We start from the raw sequence: 17,011 nt of genomic DNA on the forward strand, positions 1-17,011 counted from the left end.
ATAGACAAAGAGGTGAGAGTGGCACAGAGCAAAGACAGCAAACATTTTTGGCTGGTAAGGACTTGAATGGATTTCCTCTGCTTGTGATTTCAGCAGATCAAGCAGTGACTTAAGGAAGCACAACAGAAAGAAGCCCTGCGCCCTCTGTTCCTGTTCTGCAGCCTCAGGAAAAACAGCAAAATGTAAATTCCATTCTAGATCTGAAACAGAGGATTTTGCTGACTGAGAGGAACAATTTCTCTCTCTCTCTCTCTCACTACAATGTCCTCCTTTTGATTCAGAACTTAAGGTATGGACAATATTATACTCTCTGAAATCGAGATCACCAGTAAATCTCCCAAGTCCCTAGAAGATTCCCTGAATATTGGCATCTCAACTAAGTAGAATCACAGCTTTCATTTAACAATGTTCATTCTGCTTTCCTTGCCTATCTCCCTTTTTCCCCCTTCCATCTCTTTTTCATTTTTATTTCCTGTCTTTTCTGCCTTCTCTCTTCTCCTTTCATGACATGCATGGCTCTCCATCCACATTTCACCCCTTGGTACTGTTACAAACCCTTCACTGACAGAGTTTTGTCTCTGCTGGGAAGATGGAGCCACTCATCACTGTTCCTCACGTGTTCCTTCTCTCAAAACAGCACACCCACAAAAGGCCTTTCAAAATAGGTCCCTAAGTTCATGACTGCAACCCACTAGACTGTGGAGCCCTCTCAGAGAACATCAGGCTTGAAGAATTACTGTAGCTCCCAGTGCATTTTCTCTTCATCCTGCTAATTGCCTTTACTTGTGAAAAATCTTCTCAAGGGTACTCACAAGACAGCCTTTAAGAAAAGTCAGATGGGAGAGAGACCCCAAGTCTCATGCTACAAACCCTGCAGCCCATGTCTGACCACACTGCAGTCACCTGTAACTGCCCCTGCTTGCTCTCTGCCAAGCCTGTAAATCAGCCAAGCGTAGGCAGACTTCACAAGTCCCCCACATTTACTATGCTGTGTCAGGACTCAAAGCTTCAGACAGAAACCTGGTCATTTCGAGCAATGTAAGGAACCTGCCTGCTCTGGGGTACTGAGTCTTGGTGTGTTAAAGGCTCCCATTAATCTGGGATGCTACAGACGTGTCCAGCAGGTACTTAGAGCTGCCTGGACCATTCCACATCCCAGCACAATGGAAATCCAGTTCATGTCTCCTAGGCATCTGATACTGTAACCCAGCAAGAGCCAGGTTTCCAAGCCCAGCAGCTTATCATGCCCTCCTTGCTGAGGCCATAGGAGCAGTCACTCCAAGAAGGTGTAGAGCCATTACTGGCATTTGGTGTTTCCTTTTGTCCCTCCTCAAAGGAGCTTCAGACAAAGCAAAAGAACTTCTTCCAGCGGCATTTGGAGAGAGTTTTGATGCCTTTGGCAGTCATCTTCTTTTCCTGACGTGCTTTGTGCTCAACACCACTGACAATGGCCATGTCAAAAACTTCTTTGAGGTTCTTCTGGGTCAGTGCTGAGCATTCCAGGTAGGCCTCAGCCCGGATTTTGTCAGCTAGACCTTCTGCCTGAGGCCGAGGCACAGGCTTCACGTGGTAGCGATCCAGGCTGATGAGGACATTGACGTCGTCCCTCAAGTCTGCCTGCGTCCCCACTAGCAGCACTGGTGCCCGGGGGTTGTGAGTTCGTATCTCAGGGATCCATTTCTCAGTAATGTTCTGGAAGGAGCTTGGGTTTACCACACTGAAGCAGACAAGGAAGACATCAGTGTCGGGGTAACACAGCGAGCGCAAACAGTCGAAGTCCTCCTGTAGAAAATGGATGAGGGGGGGAAAAAAAGTCTTCACTGGACTGATCTGCTGACAACATGATGCTGCAGTGGCTTTCTCACACTTTAACTAGGCCACCAACACCCTCAGAGACAGGGCACCGTCCTGACCTTGTGGTCATGCCATGGCTCGGGCACAAGTTTCAGAGCTGAGTGAGTCTGTCATTCACCTGCCTGTCACTGCCACACCAGCAAAGGGCTGACATTGGCATAGTGCATTTCCTTCCTTCCCAGTTAAACACTGCCTTCCTCAAAAGCCTGCAAACAGCCCCTTTCCCACAGGACTAGAGCTGACAGCTGCTTTGATAGAGCTTACCTGTCCAGCAGTGTCCCACAGCTGGATCCGGACTGGGGCTCCATCCACCAGGACCTGCACTGTAAAAGAAAGAGAATAAGGCTGTGCCTAAGGGAGTTGTCCAGCATGCACAGGTACACTCACACAGGCTTTTCCCCACAACACTCTGCTTGGTATCCCACTGAACAGACTTGTTGAAATCACTCAGGTCTGTCCTCCTTGCTGAGCAATCTCCCAAACCTTATTAAGACAGCTGAAGCTTGCACTGGGAACACTATGAGACCAGCAATAGACTTTCTGGTTTGGTGAGCCCTCAGGTGTTTTTGGGCTCTTCCCCAGTACAGCTGCATATTACTGGACAACTGCTTCCCTAGAGAAGAGTCCTTAGTCAAATGGCACCCTGAGAACATTTCATTGCTCTTCTTCCACAACCTCAGAAAGCAGGTAAGGATAAACTCGAACTGAGAACTTCAGCAGCTTGCTCCCAGTTTCTTGGCCAAGGGTGGAAGTTCAAATCAGTCTCTATTCAACAAGCTACTGGAGATTTTTCTCTTTTCCATCCAGACCAGAAATTAGGCCTTAAGTATTTCTGTGAGTGTCCTAGCTAAGGAAAAGCACAGACCTAACCCCAGCTTTGTAATGAAGAAGCTGTTAAGGAAACAGTGATGAGTGAAGTCCCCTTCCGACGCTATCCACACGCTGAAAAATTGCTGAGTTACACATGTAAGGTCTGCTCCCACTTCACTCCCTAATCACAGTAAGCCTTCATGTGGTATCAGCTGACTCAGACTGAGGGCTGGCAGGACCTCTGATGGAAATCTGGAATGAAACTGTTAGATGTCTAAGTGCACAGACACCAAAGAGACTGGCAAGGAACCAAGGAAAAGGAGAAAGGGGTTAGGGGAGCTGGAAACCACTTGGAAGTCTTGAGGGTGGAGGGGCTGTGCTCTGGTGAATAGAGGCAGACATCCTGGCTAAGGTGACAATGGCTGGCACTTGACAGAAGCTAGCTAAATGCCCTCCCTGTGCCCAGGAGGAGGCTTTATTGTTGAAAACACAACAAAACACAACAAACAAGCCCCCAAAACAGAAACAGAATCAGTCTTTTGTGAGTCTTGGAGTAATTAAGCAGGTGAGAAAAGTGATAGAAACAACCGGACTTGGAGAGTTTAAGACGATCTCTTGGAGAAGAGCACTCCTCCTCTCTGAAAGCAGGCGAGGGAGAAAGAGACAAAAGGTGAACTGAAGTTTGGTGAGAGAGTTGAGACTGAAGGAAAAACGAAGGGGTGGGGATGTTCCCACCACAGTGCCACTCCTCGCGGCATAGCTAAAAGTCATTGCTTCCTTGTGACTGGGAAAGGTTGGGTTGTTACCATATCTTTGCCCCAAAGGAGGAAGAGAAACCTGTTCCTGATCAAAGAACCTGCCAGATCCTGACTTGATCTTCAAGGCACTGGGCATTTGCCTTTCTAGTATCTGGTTTCTTCTGTCTCCCGAGTGCCTTGAGAGAAGGAATTAGCATCTGAGATGTTTTGCAGTCTTCAGAGGAAAGGCATCACATATATTACCTGCTGCTCCAGTGCTTGCACAAGGGTTTTTGTAGCTGCTGCTAGCCTAAGCAAAGCTAGCGACTCTGCGACAGCCCTCCAAATTCCGCCCTCACAAGGTCCACACCCTCGGGATGAGGCTGGATTTCGGTACAATAGCAAAGGGGCTGGCAGAACAGGATAGCCTGGTGGAGAAAGGTCACTGGGTACGTGTTTCACTCATGGCTGCTCTACGTGGCAGTGACACCCAGCAGGAGGTAGCACCATGTGGCTGGGTCACAGTCCCAGAGCCGATCCTTCCCCTGATAACTCGATGCTTCCCCCTGTCTTGTGATTCCCATTACAGCCCATTGCCCGGAATTGGGGTTAGGGTGTAAGCTGTGACGCTCAGTTGTGCTGGCAGTCTCATCTGCAAGTATTCCAAGAGAGTGCAGAGAATTTGATGGATCTCAGACTGTGCTTCGTGAATCCAGGGAGGGACTCTCTCCGAGTTTATCCAGGTTAAGAGTAGGGGTGGGAAGGGAAGCTTCTCTATTCTCCCATTCCCTCTCAATAAGCAGAAAATGTACTTTGAAATACCCATTTTTAATGTTTTTTAAATCTCCCTCAGCTCCAAATGCTTTGCACTTCTAGAAGTCAGGCTTGGTATTTGGACCCTTAGAGTGGGGCTGAACCCACATGCAGCTATCTTCACATTACTGTCTGCTGATCAGAAAGTCTCTGAACTCATACTGCCTTCAGCTTTCTGGATCATTTTACTGTGGGTTTGCCTTTGCAAAAAATGAGGAGGTTAATGTCAAGCCTCTCTTAGTGCAGACTGCACACATCTCTGTGAAGAGAACAGAGCAGTCCTTTGGAGGACTGAAGGTCTCCTCACATCTGTTCCCAAAGGGCTGCTGGACACTGAACAGCAGCATGTTCCCAGTTTGTTTCCTTCAAGTGACAGTGGAAGAGCTTGTAGAGGGTCAAGGCAAATCAACAATTCCCAGTGTAAGAGTGTGCAACTGGTGGACATTCAGACAGACAAAGCACTCCCTCTAAGAACCCCCGAGACAGTGACACATTAGAAGTCTCTTTCCTGGTCTGACTTGAGCCCAGCTCTAATCTACCATCGTATACTGTCAGGTACTGTTGTGTTTCTTCATATCAGATGAAGATCAGAAATCTTTCAAAGGGCTTTGTAATTTCCTGGGGATGATATTAGAAACTGGAGCCCAGAAGAACAAGAGTAGAGAACAAGAACGAAGATAGCATTTACAAAAGGGAAAAGTAATGAGGGCTAATCAGCTGATGGGGGAGGCAATTCCAGCCAGGCTTGTAAAGCTATTCAACTTCTCGACAACCTCTGTTCAGTCCTAACTTCAGCGGGCATGTGAAGAAAAGGACGTTTTTTGCTGATTATTGGTTGAAGCTACAGGGCAAGGCTGTGACATTCAGCTGAAACTAAAACCCATCATCAACACCACAAAATTAAGCCCCCTTCTATTCAGTCATAACACCACCACAAAACCAGGAAGGTGCCCAGTTTCAAAGAGTGGTCTAGTGGGAGGTGTCCCTGCCCGTGGCAGCGGGGCTGGAACTAGATGATCTTCAAGGTCCCTTCCAACTCAAGCCGTTCTGTGACTGACAGCCACCTGCCCCACGTCCTGCTGACACACAGAGCTGCAAAAAGCAGGACTTCTACCTGCTAAATCTCACTAAACGCCCGAGGGACTCGCTCCGGGCTGCACAAAGCTCCCTTGTGCTCCGAGCCACGGGCAGCGCTCACCCACACCCGCAGTGCCCCCGTGGGAGCAGCAGCCGCCTCACCCACCGGGGAGGCTGCTCCGCCGCGCTGGCCAGCTCCCCGGGAACGGCGCTCCCCGGGAACGGCGCTCCCCGGGAACGGCGCTCCCCGGCGAGGGGCTGACCCCGCCGCCCCCCTCATCCCGGCCGGCTGGGCCACCGCGGAGCCCGGGCGGGCGCCTACCGGAGAAGGTGTCGAGTGCGGTGGGCTGGTACTCGTCGGGGTACCCGTTGGTGGTGTAGCTGACGACCAGGCTGGTCTTGCCCACGGCGCCATCGCCCACCAACACGCACTTGATGCCCAGCTCCGGGCCGCTGCCGCGGGTTGGGCTGTGTCTCCGCAGGGCGGGAGAGTAGTCCAGGAGCTCCTGAGGAGGCATGGCACCGGCACCGGGGGCTCGGCGGAGCTCAGCGCTGGGCTGCTGCCATGCCCGGGCGGACAAGCTGCTGTCGGGGCTAGGCGCTGCCGTGCGGGGCCACCCTCTGCGGCCCGCCTCGCACCGCTCCTCATCGCTACACCTGCCGCCCGGTGCCCAAAACCAGCCCCCATTTCCCTAGGCCCGCCCCGGGCCCGCCTCGCCCCGCCCGGCACAGCACGGCCCAGCCCAGCCCGGCCCAGCCCGGCCGCCTCCTCCGGGCTTGGGAGCGCGGGCAGCGCCTGCTCTCCGGGTTTGGGAAGCACCAGGGTGCCTCGCAGCACTCCATCTTTCACATACAGAGGGAAAAGCCGCGGTGCCCCCACGCACCACCTTCTCCTTTCAAAAGAAGCCGCGCTGATGCTTTTATTTGCATCGACCACCTGGAGCATCTGGGACTCCTGGCACAACGGGAGTGTTGGCAGCAGTGCTGACCAGAGTGGTGAGGGACAACAGAAAGCAAAGGACAGAAGCTCTTCCCCTCTCTTAGCCATGTGGCTGCCACTACTGAGTTCCTTTGGCTTAGCCAAGCTGTTGCTGCACGCTGGCAAAAGCCATAGAATGTGTTTTCCCAGCCGGGTGGACATGTAGAGAGGTTCCCAGGCATCTCCCTTTCTCCATGTGCACCTCCAGTAGTTCACAGACTACACTGTGCCCTGGGCAGCTGGGAAAGTGGCTCCATCCCTGCCCTTGGGAGCTTACTGTCTAAAGAACCATGGCTATGCAAACAGCAGAGTAGTACCACACCACTTAGAAAGAGAAATGTGGCCATGCTACAGCAGCAACCCTTGCACCCCCGTATAACACCACCAAATGACTGAAAACATGGAGGGAAGGTGTTAATGCATGTGACACCTAGTATTGCTACGTCACTCCTGCTGGAGGAATTTAGTTAAGTGATGTCCTTCATTATGCTCTCAGCATGGGAGACCTGTCTGCACTGGACAGCTTCCTGCTGCAAGGAGCCGCTGATGAGCAGTTTCCGAGCCTGTGTCTCACTGTGTTTTGCATCCACATTGAGAAGTTACCCAGGGGGTTCCCCGATAGTGATGCTAAAATTGAGAAGACATCTCGAAGCCAGGCACAGTCTAAAATGCTTTTCCCCGTGGCTGACAGAAGGTCACAATCAATGCAGACCCTCGGGTCTAAGGGACTAAGAATGTCTGCTCTTTGGAGATAGTCTTCAAGCTTCCTGGGAACAGCAAGAAGGCATTTTCTCTGCAGTTTGCTCTATCAGTTTTCTTTAATTAACCCCTTCAGTGTTTTTAATGGCACAACCGTGAATTTCTATAGTAACAAAAATGAGGATGGTGTTACAAAAATGAGGATGGTGTTACAAAAATGAGGATGGTGTTACAAAGCAGGCTGCAGCTAAAAGGCGTGCCAGATAGCAGCGAGTGGCTGCTAACTCTGGTGACTGACTAGCATTAGTCTGCCTTTTTCCAGTGGCATGCTCTCCCGGGCTAGCTCAGAGCCAGGTGACAGCTGAAGTGCTCCAGAAGAGGCAGAAAGCGCCGGGACAAGCCTAACGTGTGAGGTGTGGCTCTGCCTCCAACGGGACTGGCAAGGACGTGCTATGGCGCAGCCAGGGCAGGCAGCAAAGCCAGGGCAGGCAGCGAGGCCAGTGAGGGTCCTGCAGAGACTTTTTAGTGCCGTTCAGGCGTGGGCTAACATTCTGTGAACTATGACATTTGCATTTGATTGGAAGAAATGAATTTAAATGAGGGCTTATTCACCAAATGATTCTCTGTTATCAAGCAGTAGCAGGGGGAAGTTCTGCCAGCCCATGTTCCCTATATGCTGTTGACTTAGCAATGGATACATTACTGCTTCTCTCCAAGGACTGAATCTCCTTTTCCCTCATTCCCTTTCTAAAATCTCTTCCTTCTGTGACTAAGTTCTTTTTTTTCCCCTCTTGCAGTTTCTTGCAGCCGTTGGTTGACACACTCACTTAACTTGTGGATGAGCTTAAGTGATTTTTAATCTATATTTAAACTAAGAGATTAAGCAAACAAATAGGGCAGTTCCCACGGCTTCACTTCTCAGGCCTTGCCTTGCTCCTTACAGCTAAGAGAAGACACAGGTTTAGTTTCACAACACAGTGAGGAGTCAGACAGTTTAGTTTTGCAAGATTTTGGGGGTTTTTGCAAGAGTTTTGGGTGTTTTTTTTTTGCAGTGAAAGTCTGTCCCATTCCCAGAGCTGCTGAATTGACAGTTGTGGGGACAGGCTCTGCATCTGTCAGTAGCAGGGATGGCCAGAGAGCCCCATCCTGCACTGCCTCCTTGATGTGTTCCTTGGCCAAGACCAGCTCTCTTCGTGAGTGGGAAATACCAGTTTGCAAGGCCATGTTTGGCCTCTCTCCCAGAAATTATAATTAGGACCAATTATGACATTATTCCTCATGATGTGAATTCCCATTCACTGAGAATTCCGTGCAGAAGACCAAACTGTTTTCAGGCAGGCCAAATATAGATCTCAGATACTCCTAGTGTTCAGCTGTTACCCAGATGGGCTGTGCTATCATCTGTAGCCTCTTGAATAAAAGAGGGAAGCTGATCCATTAGAGTACACAGAGATTCACAGTGGAAATCAATGCATATATTCAAGCAGTTGTGGGAGTGTCAGCACCAAACAACTCCATACATTTGTAGAATTACAGCAGAAGAAGTCTCAGGACTAAGTTAAAACCCAACAACTGAGTCAGTTTAGATAATGAAGGAACTGGGGCTTGCCTCTTGTGGTGGGGGCAAAGCTATGGATCAGCTCAAACTACTCCACATAATTTCCCCTCTGAATTGCAGTGTTACAATATTGGGACATTGTGATGCTTGGATATTTTGCAGCTCGTGGTCCTGACTTCCACCACCTCCTGAGCAACACAGAAGCTCTGACAGCATCATTTCGTTACCCTTTGGGCTGATCTCATTTGGAACTTCATAATTATGTGTGGCCACAGACCAATTTGCAGTCACAGGGTGGGACCCACCGTCGTAATCTTTAGCAAAGCTGTTCAAACGACTCACATTGCTTCAGAGAAACATTGCAAGTTGTGGGAGCTGGCAGACCTCGGTTTTAAAAATAGCAGGGCTCCCTTCTTATCAGGGCAGAGAGGAAAAATTATCAGCTGCTCTTAACACGGCCCTGAGCAAACCCAGCCTCAGCTTTACCCGCGTTTGTACAAGTGGGCTGCGTGTGTCCATACACTCCCTTCGCAAACGATGCCCTTGGATCACGTTCCTGCATCCTTTCACAGTGCTACGTGTGAGGAGACATGGAAGAAGGAGAAACGAGGGGATGATGAGGACAGGCTACAATGTCGTCACGCACAGGGGCAGGTGGGTGGGGATCTAGACTGAGAGGGGGGCTAAACTGGGGTGCAGGTGCCAGAGCAAACCAGATCCTGTGATGCCAAGAGCTACACTTGAAGAAGCCGAGATTCCCGGCCGGTGCCTTCATAATCGCAATGAGACAACCAGGTCTGAGTCACCCAGCGTTTGGTCATGCACCTGAGTGTGCATCCTCCCAGGGAAAAATCAAGGGTAATTACCACTTTAAAGAACTGACAGACAAAAGGGTGAAGACAAGAGCCTGAGTCTGATTTTCCCTTGCGGTGTGCCTCGTCTAGTCACACTGCAGCCTGTAGGAAGTGATGTCAAATGCTTCTTTGTTATCTTTTTCTACCAGCCTTGCAGGGCTGCAGAAATAGCCTCAACGCACAACTCCGTGGAAAAAAATTACTACAGCTGAAATCAAAGGAAGAAAGATCCTAGCATTTGCTCTTGATTGATAGGAGCTCTGCAGTTTCTTAGTCCACACGGCAATAAAAACGCCTTATGATCTCCAGCAGCTAATGGGTATTTCTGGCGAGCACTGGAGACAGGTGTTTTTGAAACACCTTTTGGGAAGACTGGGGGGGGAGAAAAAAGGAGAGAAACAATGTGAGAACACAGCTCCAACTATCCTGGCCTCTGTACTGCTTTAGTGCTCCTTGGAAATAAAAGCAATGCCATGGGAGGGTGGACAGAGGCGTTCTGGTTCAGCTGTTCACTGCCCCTCTGCTACGTGCAGAGGCAAAGAGTGAAAACAATATCGAAGTTTTTCTTCCCTTAACAACGGCTTTGAGCTAACAAAATTTCCCTTAAGAATTACTTTCCTCTCTAACCCTTTTTGGGAAAAAAAGGAGGAAGGGGGAAAAGGGGTTGGGAGGAAGGGGGAAACTCCTCTATCGAGGTGTGTGTGGGGGGAGGTTTTCTGTGCTACGTTCTTTCCTGTATGTTTTTGTATATACTGTAAATACTGAGTATATTGGGATATATTGGGTATATATTCATTTAATTTCATTCTGCTTGTAAATACAGCCCTTTCCCATTTTGCTTCTCTGACTGAGTTAGCTGTGGTTTGGGGGGGGGGGGGGGAAGAATTGAACTTTTCTTTGAAGTTCCAACGGAAGATAAGCACCTCTATTGTACCCGGCTCTTTTCTCAAAGACGAATTTATCTCCTGTCAGACTCGCACAGGAGCGAGTCCTACCGCTCAGATGGTCTATAACCACTTCAGAAGCACGTTGCCATCTGCTGGAGGAAAGCACATCTTTTAACAAATCAGCTGACGCGTGTGAAAAAGTGGGCAAGGTTTAAGGCACTCAAAACCCTTTCTTTGCATCTGAAACAGGAGCTGCCAAGTAAGGATAGGCTGGGAGACAATGCTCTGGGTTAATTGCGTCATGCTAATCAGATAGACACTTTACTCGAAAAGAGGTGTTAACGCTTAACTGGAAGTGTGAGGGAATTAGCAAGAGGAAGGTGATAAGGTTCATATCCTCCATGTGAAAGAGGGAAAGGCAGGCAGTTAACAGCGAACAGTGAGGGGATGGGTTGAAAACGGATCGCCAGGGGAAACCATAAAATGCTGCAAGACCACTGCCTCCGCCAGGTTACCAGTTCCAGTTCTTAAGCTTATCTTTTATAGATCTTTCCTGAGGACTTGAAGTGAGGGGTTAGCCACAGGTGATGGGAAAAAGCTCTTCTCGCTGTAAAAGCATCTTCCTGTCCTTTCCCTCTGGTTCTTGTGCGCTCATTCTAGGGCTGATAGTTTCAACGAGGGCACGCTGTGTGCTCATTGAAGGGAAGCAGGCTCTTGAGAGCTCACTTTGTGGGAAAACTTCTTAAGGTGTCAGAGGAGCTGTGGTAAGCAGGTCTGTGATTGCTGCTCTGGCATAATACAGTCCCACCCAGCATTTGCTGGTCTGCAGGAAGTCTGCTTCTCACAATGAGTTTGGTGAGCTTGGGAGGTTGGTTAATGATTCGGGGTGGGCTCTGGTAAACTCATTTTGAGCTTTGATCTCTTCCAGTGTAAATGATAATTGTTGTATGGCTTCCCATGTAGGTTCCAGTTTAGGTTCTCATGGGTAACAGCGGGCTGTGTACCCACGGGACCTTCTTTTACTGTAGGAAATCTGTACATAAAAATTCAGGTGGTCACTCAAAGACACTGCCTGTCAGTGGGGAAGTGTCACTCTTGGCAGATGGTCTCTTGGTTGGGTGGGGGACACGGGTATCTACAGCGCTCTCCTCCCAACAGGTACCTGTGTGTACCTTTTATCTCTGCTGGGGTGTTACAGAGGGTGTTGCACTTGGGGAAATACAGCTATCTGCCCAGGGCTTTTATGAATGCAGTGTCCTCTTTATGTTGATCATAGTCAAGATCAACATAAGAATATTCCTTCTGTATACAGTGAGGTGGAGTGATGATCAGCACCATGTCTGTAGCGGAAATTTGTGAGGAAGCCCAGGGTTTGATTCAAATTGTTAACTGTCTCACTAGGTTACCTCAGGGACAGTTCAAGTAATTTAAACTTGACCTGCCTTAGTTCTGCCCTTACCTCTTCCCACAGCCATGTCTTCCTGCCCTGTCTTCTGCACCAGCACTTGTGATTAAGTGGTGGCTCACAGGGTCATCTGCTTCAGGGCAATAAGCTGTCTCACCCTGCAGTCATACACAGGCCAATGCTGGCACAAAGTGTGGGCTGGACAGGGCAGCTGGAATGACAGAGACACTGTTGTGGAAGCCCAGATTTAGACAGGCTTAATCTGCTGGGAATCTGCACCTTGGACACAGTATGTGTTTGTTAATGCCATTATCTAGAATCTGTTCCTCGAGGCAGCTGAATTGCTCAGCACGTCATACAGCATCTAGATGTTGATAGCTCTGTCCATAGCTTGGAGAAAATGCTGTTTAAGCCAAAAATTACTGTAAATGTGACCACAGCCATACATAATCCAAGACCAGGATTTAAGCTTCCAATCCAAACACATCGCCACAATCACTAATCCTCTCCCTTTTTACAGACTTACACCACCACCACCACACACAAAATGCAATCATCTAAATCTCCACACGCTCCTGGTGATTCAAAGAGCTGATCAGTCTTTTGCCTGCAACTCTTGCTCTCCCCTTCTTTTCAGAACATCAAGCCTGTGAACATAGGGCTGTAATTATTGCACATGTTTGCAAATTAAATAGTGACAGCAGATGACAGTGAAGATGGACAGAGCAGGCTTGTGGGCCCAGATTAGCAGCAGGCTGATGTTTCATGTCCAAATAAGGTGAGAATCTGGCTTCCAATGCAATCACACTGAAATCAGACACAGGTTTCTCAGGAGGCATCAGACCTAGCTGGCAATGGTGCCTGCAATCCTAATGATATGTCCTGATTTTTGGCGTTGAACAGAAACCCCCCCCCCAGAGCTGGGCACCGAGAAATCTGGGCACAGATTTCAAGTGAGTTTCCTAAAGCTAATCTCTAAAACTGATGCTGAAATTAATTTCCAGACATAGAATCATAGAATTGTTAAGGTTGGAAGGGACCTCAAGGATCATCTAGTTCCAACCCCCCCTGCCGTGGGCAGGGACACACAGTATCACAGTATCACCAAGGTTGGAAGAGACCTCAAGGATCATCAAGTCCAACCTGTCACCCAACACCTCCTGACTGCTAGACCATGACACTGAGTGCCATGTCCAATCCCTTTTTGAACACCTCCAGGGACGGTGACTCCACTACCTCCCTGGGCAGCACATTCCAATGGCTAACAACTCTCTCTGTGAAGAACTTTCTCCTCACCTCAAGCCTAAACTTCCCCTGGTGCAGCTTGAGACTGTGTCCTCTTGTTCTGGTGCTGATTGCCTGGGAGAAGAGGCCAACTGCCTCCTGGCTACAGCCACCCTTCAGGTAGTTGTAGAGAGCAATAAGGTGGTCTGAGCCTCCTCTTCTCCAGGCTAAACAACCCCAGCTCCCTCAGCCTCTCCACACAGGGCTGTGCTCAAGGCTTCTCCCCAGCCTCGTTGCCCTTCTCTGGACATGCTCAAGCGTCTCAATGTCCTTCTTAAACTGAACCTTAACTTAAACCTCACACTACATCAGATTGCTCAGAGTCACATCCAGCCTGGCCTTAAAAGCCTCCAGGGATGAGGCTTCCACCACCTCCCTGGGCAATATATTTTGAGACAGTTTATTTCCCCCTTACCAAACAACACTTCAGTCTCCTACTGATAAAAATGTGACTATAAAGAGAAGAAGTATAAACATTGCTCTTGAAGGCAACAAGGGGAGACCTCATCTGAAATGAGGGGTCAAACTATGCACACCCCTGTTCCATAACCATGAACTCAAGCTGCATCCCATACAGAGAACTACTCAGATGCTCCAGGCAACCAATTGCCTCCTCTTCTTTTCAGGAGGGGAAAAGCAGGACCTTCTGGATTTGGTAAATTCTGGATTTGGTCTATCTGAATGATTGGTGATGAGTTTTGCAAATGACACTAACACTCCAAAATGCCCTGTGCTCTAAAGGACAGCCTTTGAACAAGAACAAAAGGCTTCAGACTAGCCACAGCTCACGTTAGACTGGAAATTGAAGCTTGAAATCGTGAGAATGATCAGCGTTTGGAACAGGTATGAGCTGGAGCAGTCGGGGGGGGGAAATACCCACGCTTCCAGACAGAGCTTGATAGGAATACAGAAAGGCCTATATGATGTGGTATCTACAAGAGTGGGAGAATGGATCTGATAGTCCAAGAAGTCCCTTCCTATCTCATTACCCTAAACCTAAAGCAATTTGTGTGTGCCGTTGGAGAAGCTGAAAGAGAGCTGTTGCTGTTTATGATGATCAGGATGATGGGAGAGCAAAGGAATGTGGTTTTGATGTTTTGGCTCACAGCTGCCACGTAAAGAGGGTAAACAGCAGTGGCTGGGGCTGGGTCTCAGTTCCTGCCAGTGCTTGCAGGCATGCTGAGTCAGGAAGAGCCACCGTATGTTTTCAGCAAAACAGGTAGAGGTGACCCCCATGGAGGAGTGCTGTGGGAACCTCCAGGATCCAGCTAGCATGGGACCTGCATATCTGGCTCAGTGCTGGGGAGAAGGCCTCAGGCTGAGAGACACAAACTGGAGCCCTAGTTTATGGGGGTGAGTTGTGCAGTAAAATGGCAGAGAAAAAGATGTAGCATCGTGCCACTACATGCCACTGCTACAGGTGGTCCCTCACTGCCACCTGAGGTGCAAGCTGAGTTTGGAAAGACCTCCTCTGTCTTGTAACGGATCCCTCTGTGTTGTAAACTGTCCTATACCCTGTGGAACAACACTTATTTGTTCTTTCCAGAAAGGTTGTCCAAAAAAATGTGTAGATATGGCTCTTCAGGACATGGCTTAATAGCCAGGGTGGTGTTAGGTCGATGGTTGGACTCAACGATCTTAGAGATCTTTTCCAACTGGAATAATCCTATGATTCTATAGCCAATATATACTATACACATAGGATATAGTATACATATAGTGTATACACGTACATTGCTAGTCATTTTATCTATGATGAAACTGAATATTGTTATACAAGAGACTAGTCTTTATGTTAATGCCATTGTCATCATTTCTACACATTTAAACTAGAAAAGAATAGAATAGAATAACCAGGTTGGAAAAGACTTTTCAGATCATTGAGTCCAACCTATCACCCAACACCATCTAATCAACTAAACCATGGCACCATGGCAGGTGTTCAAGAGGGGACTGGACGGGGCACTTGGTGCCATGGTCTAGTCATGAGGTCTGTGGCGACAGGTTGGACTCGATGATCTTTGAGGTCTCTTCCAACCTTGGTGATACTGTGATACTGTGGTACTTCAGAGTTACAGGCGGGTCCTGGTGGATGGAAGGATGATTATGAGCCAGCAATGTGCTCTTCTGGCCAAGAAGGCCAATGCCATTCTGGGGTGGATTAGAAGGGGTGTGACTAGTAGGCAGACAGAGGTTCGCCTCCCCCTCTACTCTGCACTGGTGAGATCACACCTGGAATACTCTGTCCAGTTCTGGGCCCCTCAGTTCAAGAAAGACAGTGAGCTAAAGAGTGGTTGGCCATTGGAATGGGCTGCCCAGGGAGGTAGTGGAGTCACCATCACTGGAGGTGTTTAGGAAGAGACTGGATGGGGTGCTTGTTGCCATGGTTTAGTTGATTAGATCATGTTGGGTGATGGGTTGGACTCGATGATCTCAATGGTATTTTCCAACCTGGTTAATTCCATTCTATTCTATTCCATTCCATTCCATTCCATTCCATTCCATTCCATTCCATTCCATTCCATTCTAAATTTTACTCTATTCTATTCTACTTGAAAGAGTCCAGGGCAGAGCCATGAGGAAGATTAAGGGAGTGGAACATCTTCCGTACAAGGAGAGAATGTGGGAGCTGGGAGTCTTTAGTTTAGAGGAGACTGAGAGGTGACCTCATCAATGTTCTTGAATATGCAAAGGGTGAGTCCTGAGGGGTTGGAGCCAGGCCCTGCTCAGTGGTGCCAAATGACAAAGGGCAATGGGTGGAAGTTGAGGCATAGGAAGCTTCACATAAATACGAGGAAATGTGTTTTCACTGTGAGAGTGATGGAGCACTGGAACAGGCTACCCAGGGAGGTTGTGGAGTCCCCCTCTCTGAAGATATGCAAAACTTGCCTGGATGCATTCCTGTGTGATCTGGTATAGGTGATCCTGCTCTGGCTGGGGAGTTGGACTGGGTGATCTTTCGAGGTCCCTTCCAGCCCCTGAAATTCTGTGATTCAATAAGGGTGTGGCTCAATTGCTGAGTTGGCACAAGCTACCCAAGCTAATTAAAATCTGTAAATCTTTTCCAACACCAGGAGAGCATGATGATGTGCTCATGGGGCGATTCACAGAATCAGCCAGCTTGGAAGGAACCTCCAAGTCCAGCCGATCACCCAGCCCTATCCAATCAACTAGACCATGGCACTAAGTGCCTCATCCGGCCTCCTCTTAAACACCTCCAGATGCATCATGCATATGGCTGCAAACAGGATGGCAGGGATGCAGGCGGCACACTAGACCTACAAGCCTTGATGCGTCTGCACACAGCCCAGAGTGTAGAATAGAACAGAATAGAATAGAAAAAACCAGGTTGGAAGAGACCTTCAAGATCATTGCGTCCAACCTCTTATCCAACACCACCTAATCAACTAAACCATGCAACCAGCATCCTATCAAGTCTCCTCCTAAACACCTGCAATGATGGTGATTCCACCACCTCCCCAGGCAGCCCATTCCAATGGCCAATCACTCTGTATAGAATTTCTTCCTAACATCCAGCCTAAATCTCCCCTGGTGCAGCTTGAGGCTGTGTCCTCTTGTTCTGGTGCTGGTTCCCTGGGAGAAGAGACCAACCTCTGCCTGTCCACAACCTCCCTTCAGGTAGCTGTAGAGAGCAATAAGGTCTCTCCTGAGCCTCCTCTTCTCCAGGCTAAGCAACCCCAGCTCCCTCAGCCTCTCCTCATAGGGCTTGTGTTCCGAGCCCCTCCCCAGCTTTGTTGCCCTTCTCTGGACTCGTTCCAGCAAGTCAACCTCCTTCCTAAACTGAGGGGCCCAGAACTGGACAGGGGACTCAAGGTGCGGCCTAACCAGTGCAGTGTACAGGGACAGAATGACCTCCCTGCTCCTGCTGGCCACACTGTTCCTGATTAGCCCTTTCCAGGGTATCCCTATGGACAGGAGGCTCCGCGCTGCACCCCAAGCGTCCCCGCGGCGGGCAGCGCTGCCACCCCGCGGCCGGGAGCCGCCGGGCGCGGGCGGGCGCGGGGCGGGCGCGGGGCGGGCGCGGCGCAGGCGC

General features: G+C 49.3%; 1 protein-coding gene across 1 annotated transcript; it reads right to left on the minus strand.

Moving 5' to 3' along the window:
* Positions 1-844: 844 nt before the first annotated feature.
* Positions 845-5,936, minus strand: RHOV (ras homolog family member V). The gene is made up of 3 exons (XM_054162173.1): positions 5,614-5,936; positions 2,119-2,177; positions 845-1,782 (listed from the first exon to the last, which is right to left on the minus strand). The coding sequence occupies exons 1-3, from the start codon at positions 5,807-5,809 to the stop codon at positions 1,342-1,344; spliced, it is 696 nt and encodes a 231-aa protein (XP_054018148.1). The 5' UTR covers positions 5,810-5,936; the 3' UTR covers positions 845-1,341.
* Positions 5,937-17,011: the final 11,075 nt, after the last annotated feature.

This window comes from Dryobates pubescens, chromosome 5, assembly GCF_014839835.1.
Source record: "Dryobates pubescens isolate bDryPub1 chromosome 5, bDryPub1.pri, whole genome shotgun sequence".
In the NCBI taxonomy this organism is placed as follows: Eukaryota; Metazoa; Chordata; class Aves; order Piciformes; family Picidae; genus Dryobates; species Dryobates pubescens.

Bases quoted from the DNA above. Each gene is read 5' to 3' on its own strand.
- RHOV (XM_054162173.1), bottom strand. From the start codon at position 5,809: ATGCCTCCTCAGGAGCTCCTGGACTACTCTCCCGCCCTGCGGAGACAC. The intron at 2,178-5,613 runs GTAGGCGCCCGC...TTTCTTTTACAG, and splicing joins CGCACTCGACACCTTCTCCG to TGCAGGTCCTGGTGGATGGA. The intron at 1,783-2,118 runs GTAAGCTCTATC...CATTTTCTACAG, and splicing joins TGTGGGACACTGCTGGACAG to GAGGACTTCGACTGTTTGCG.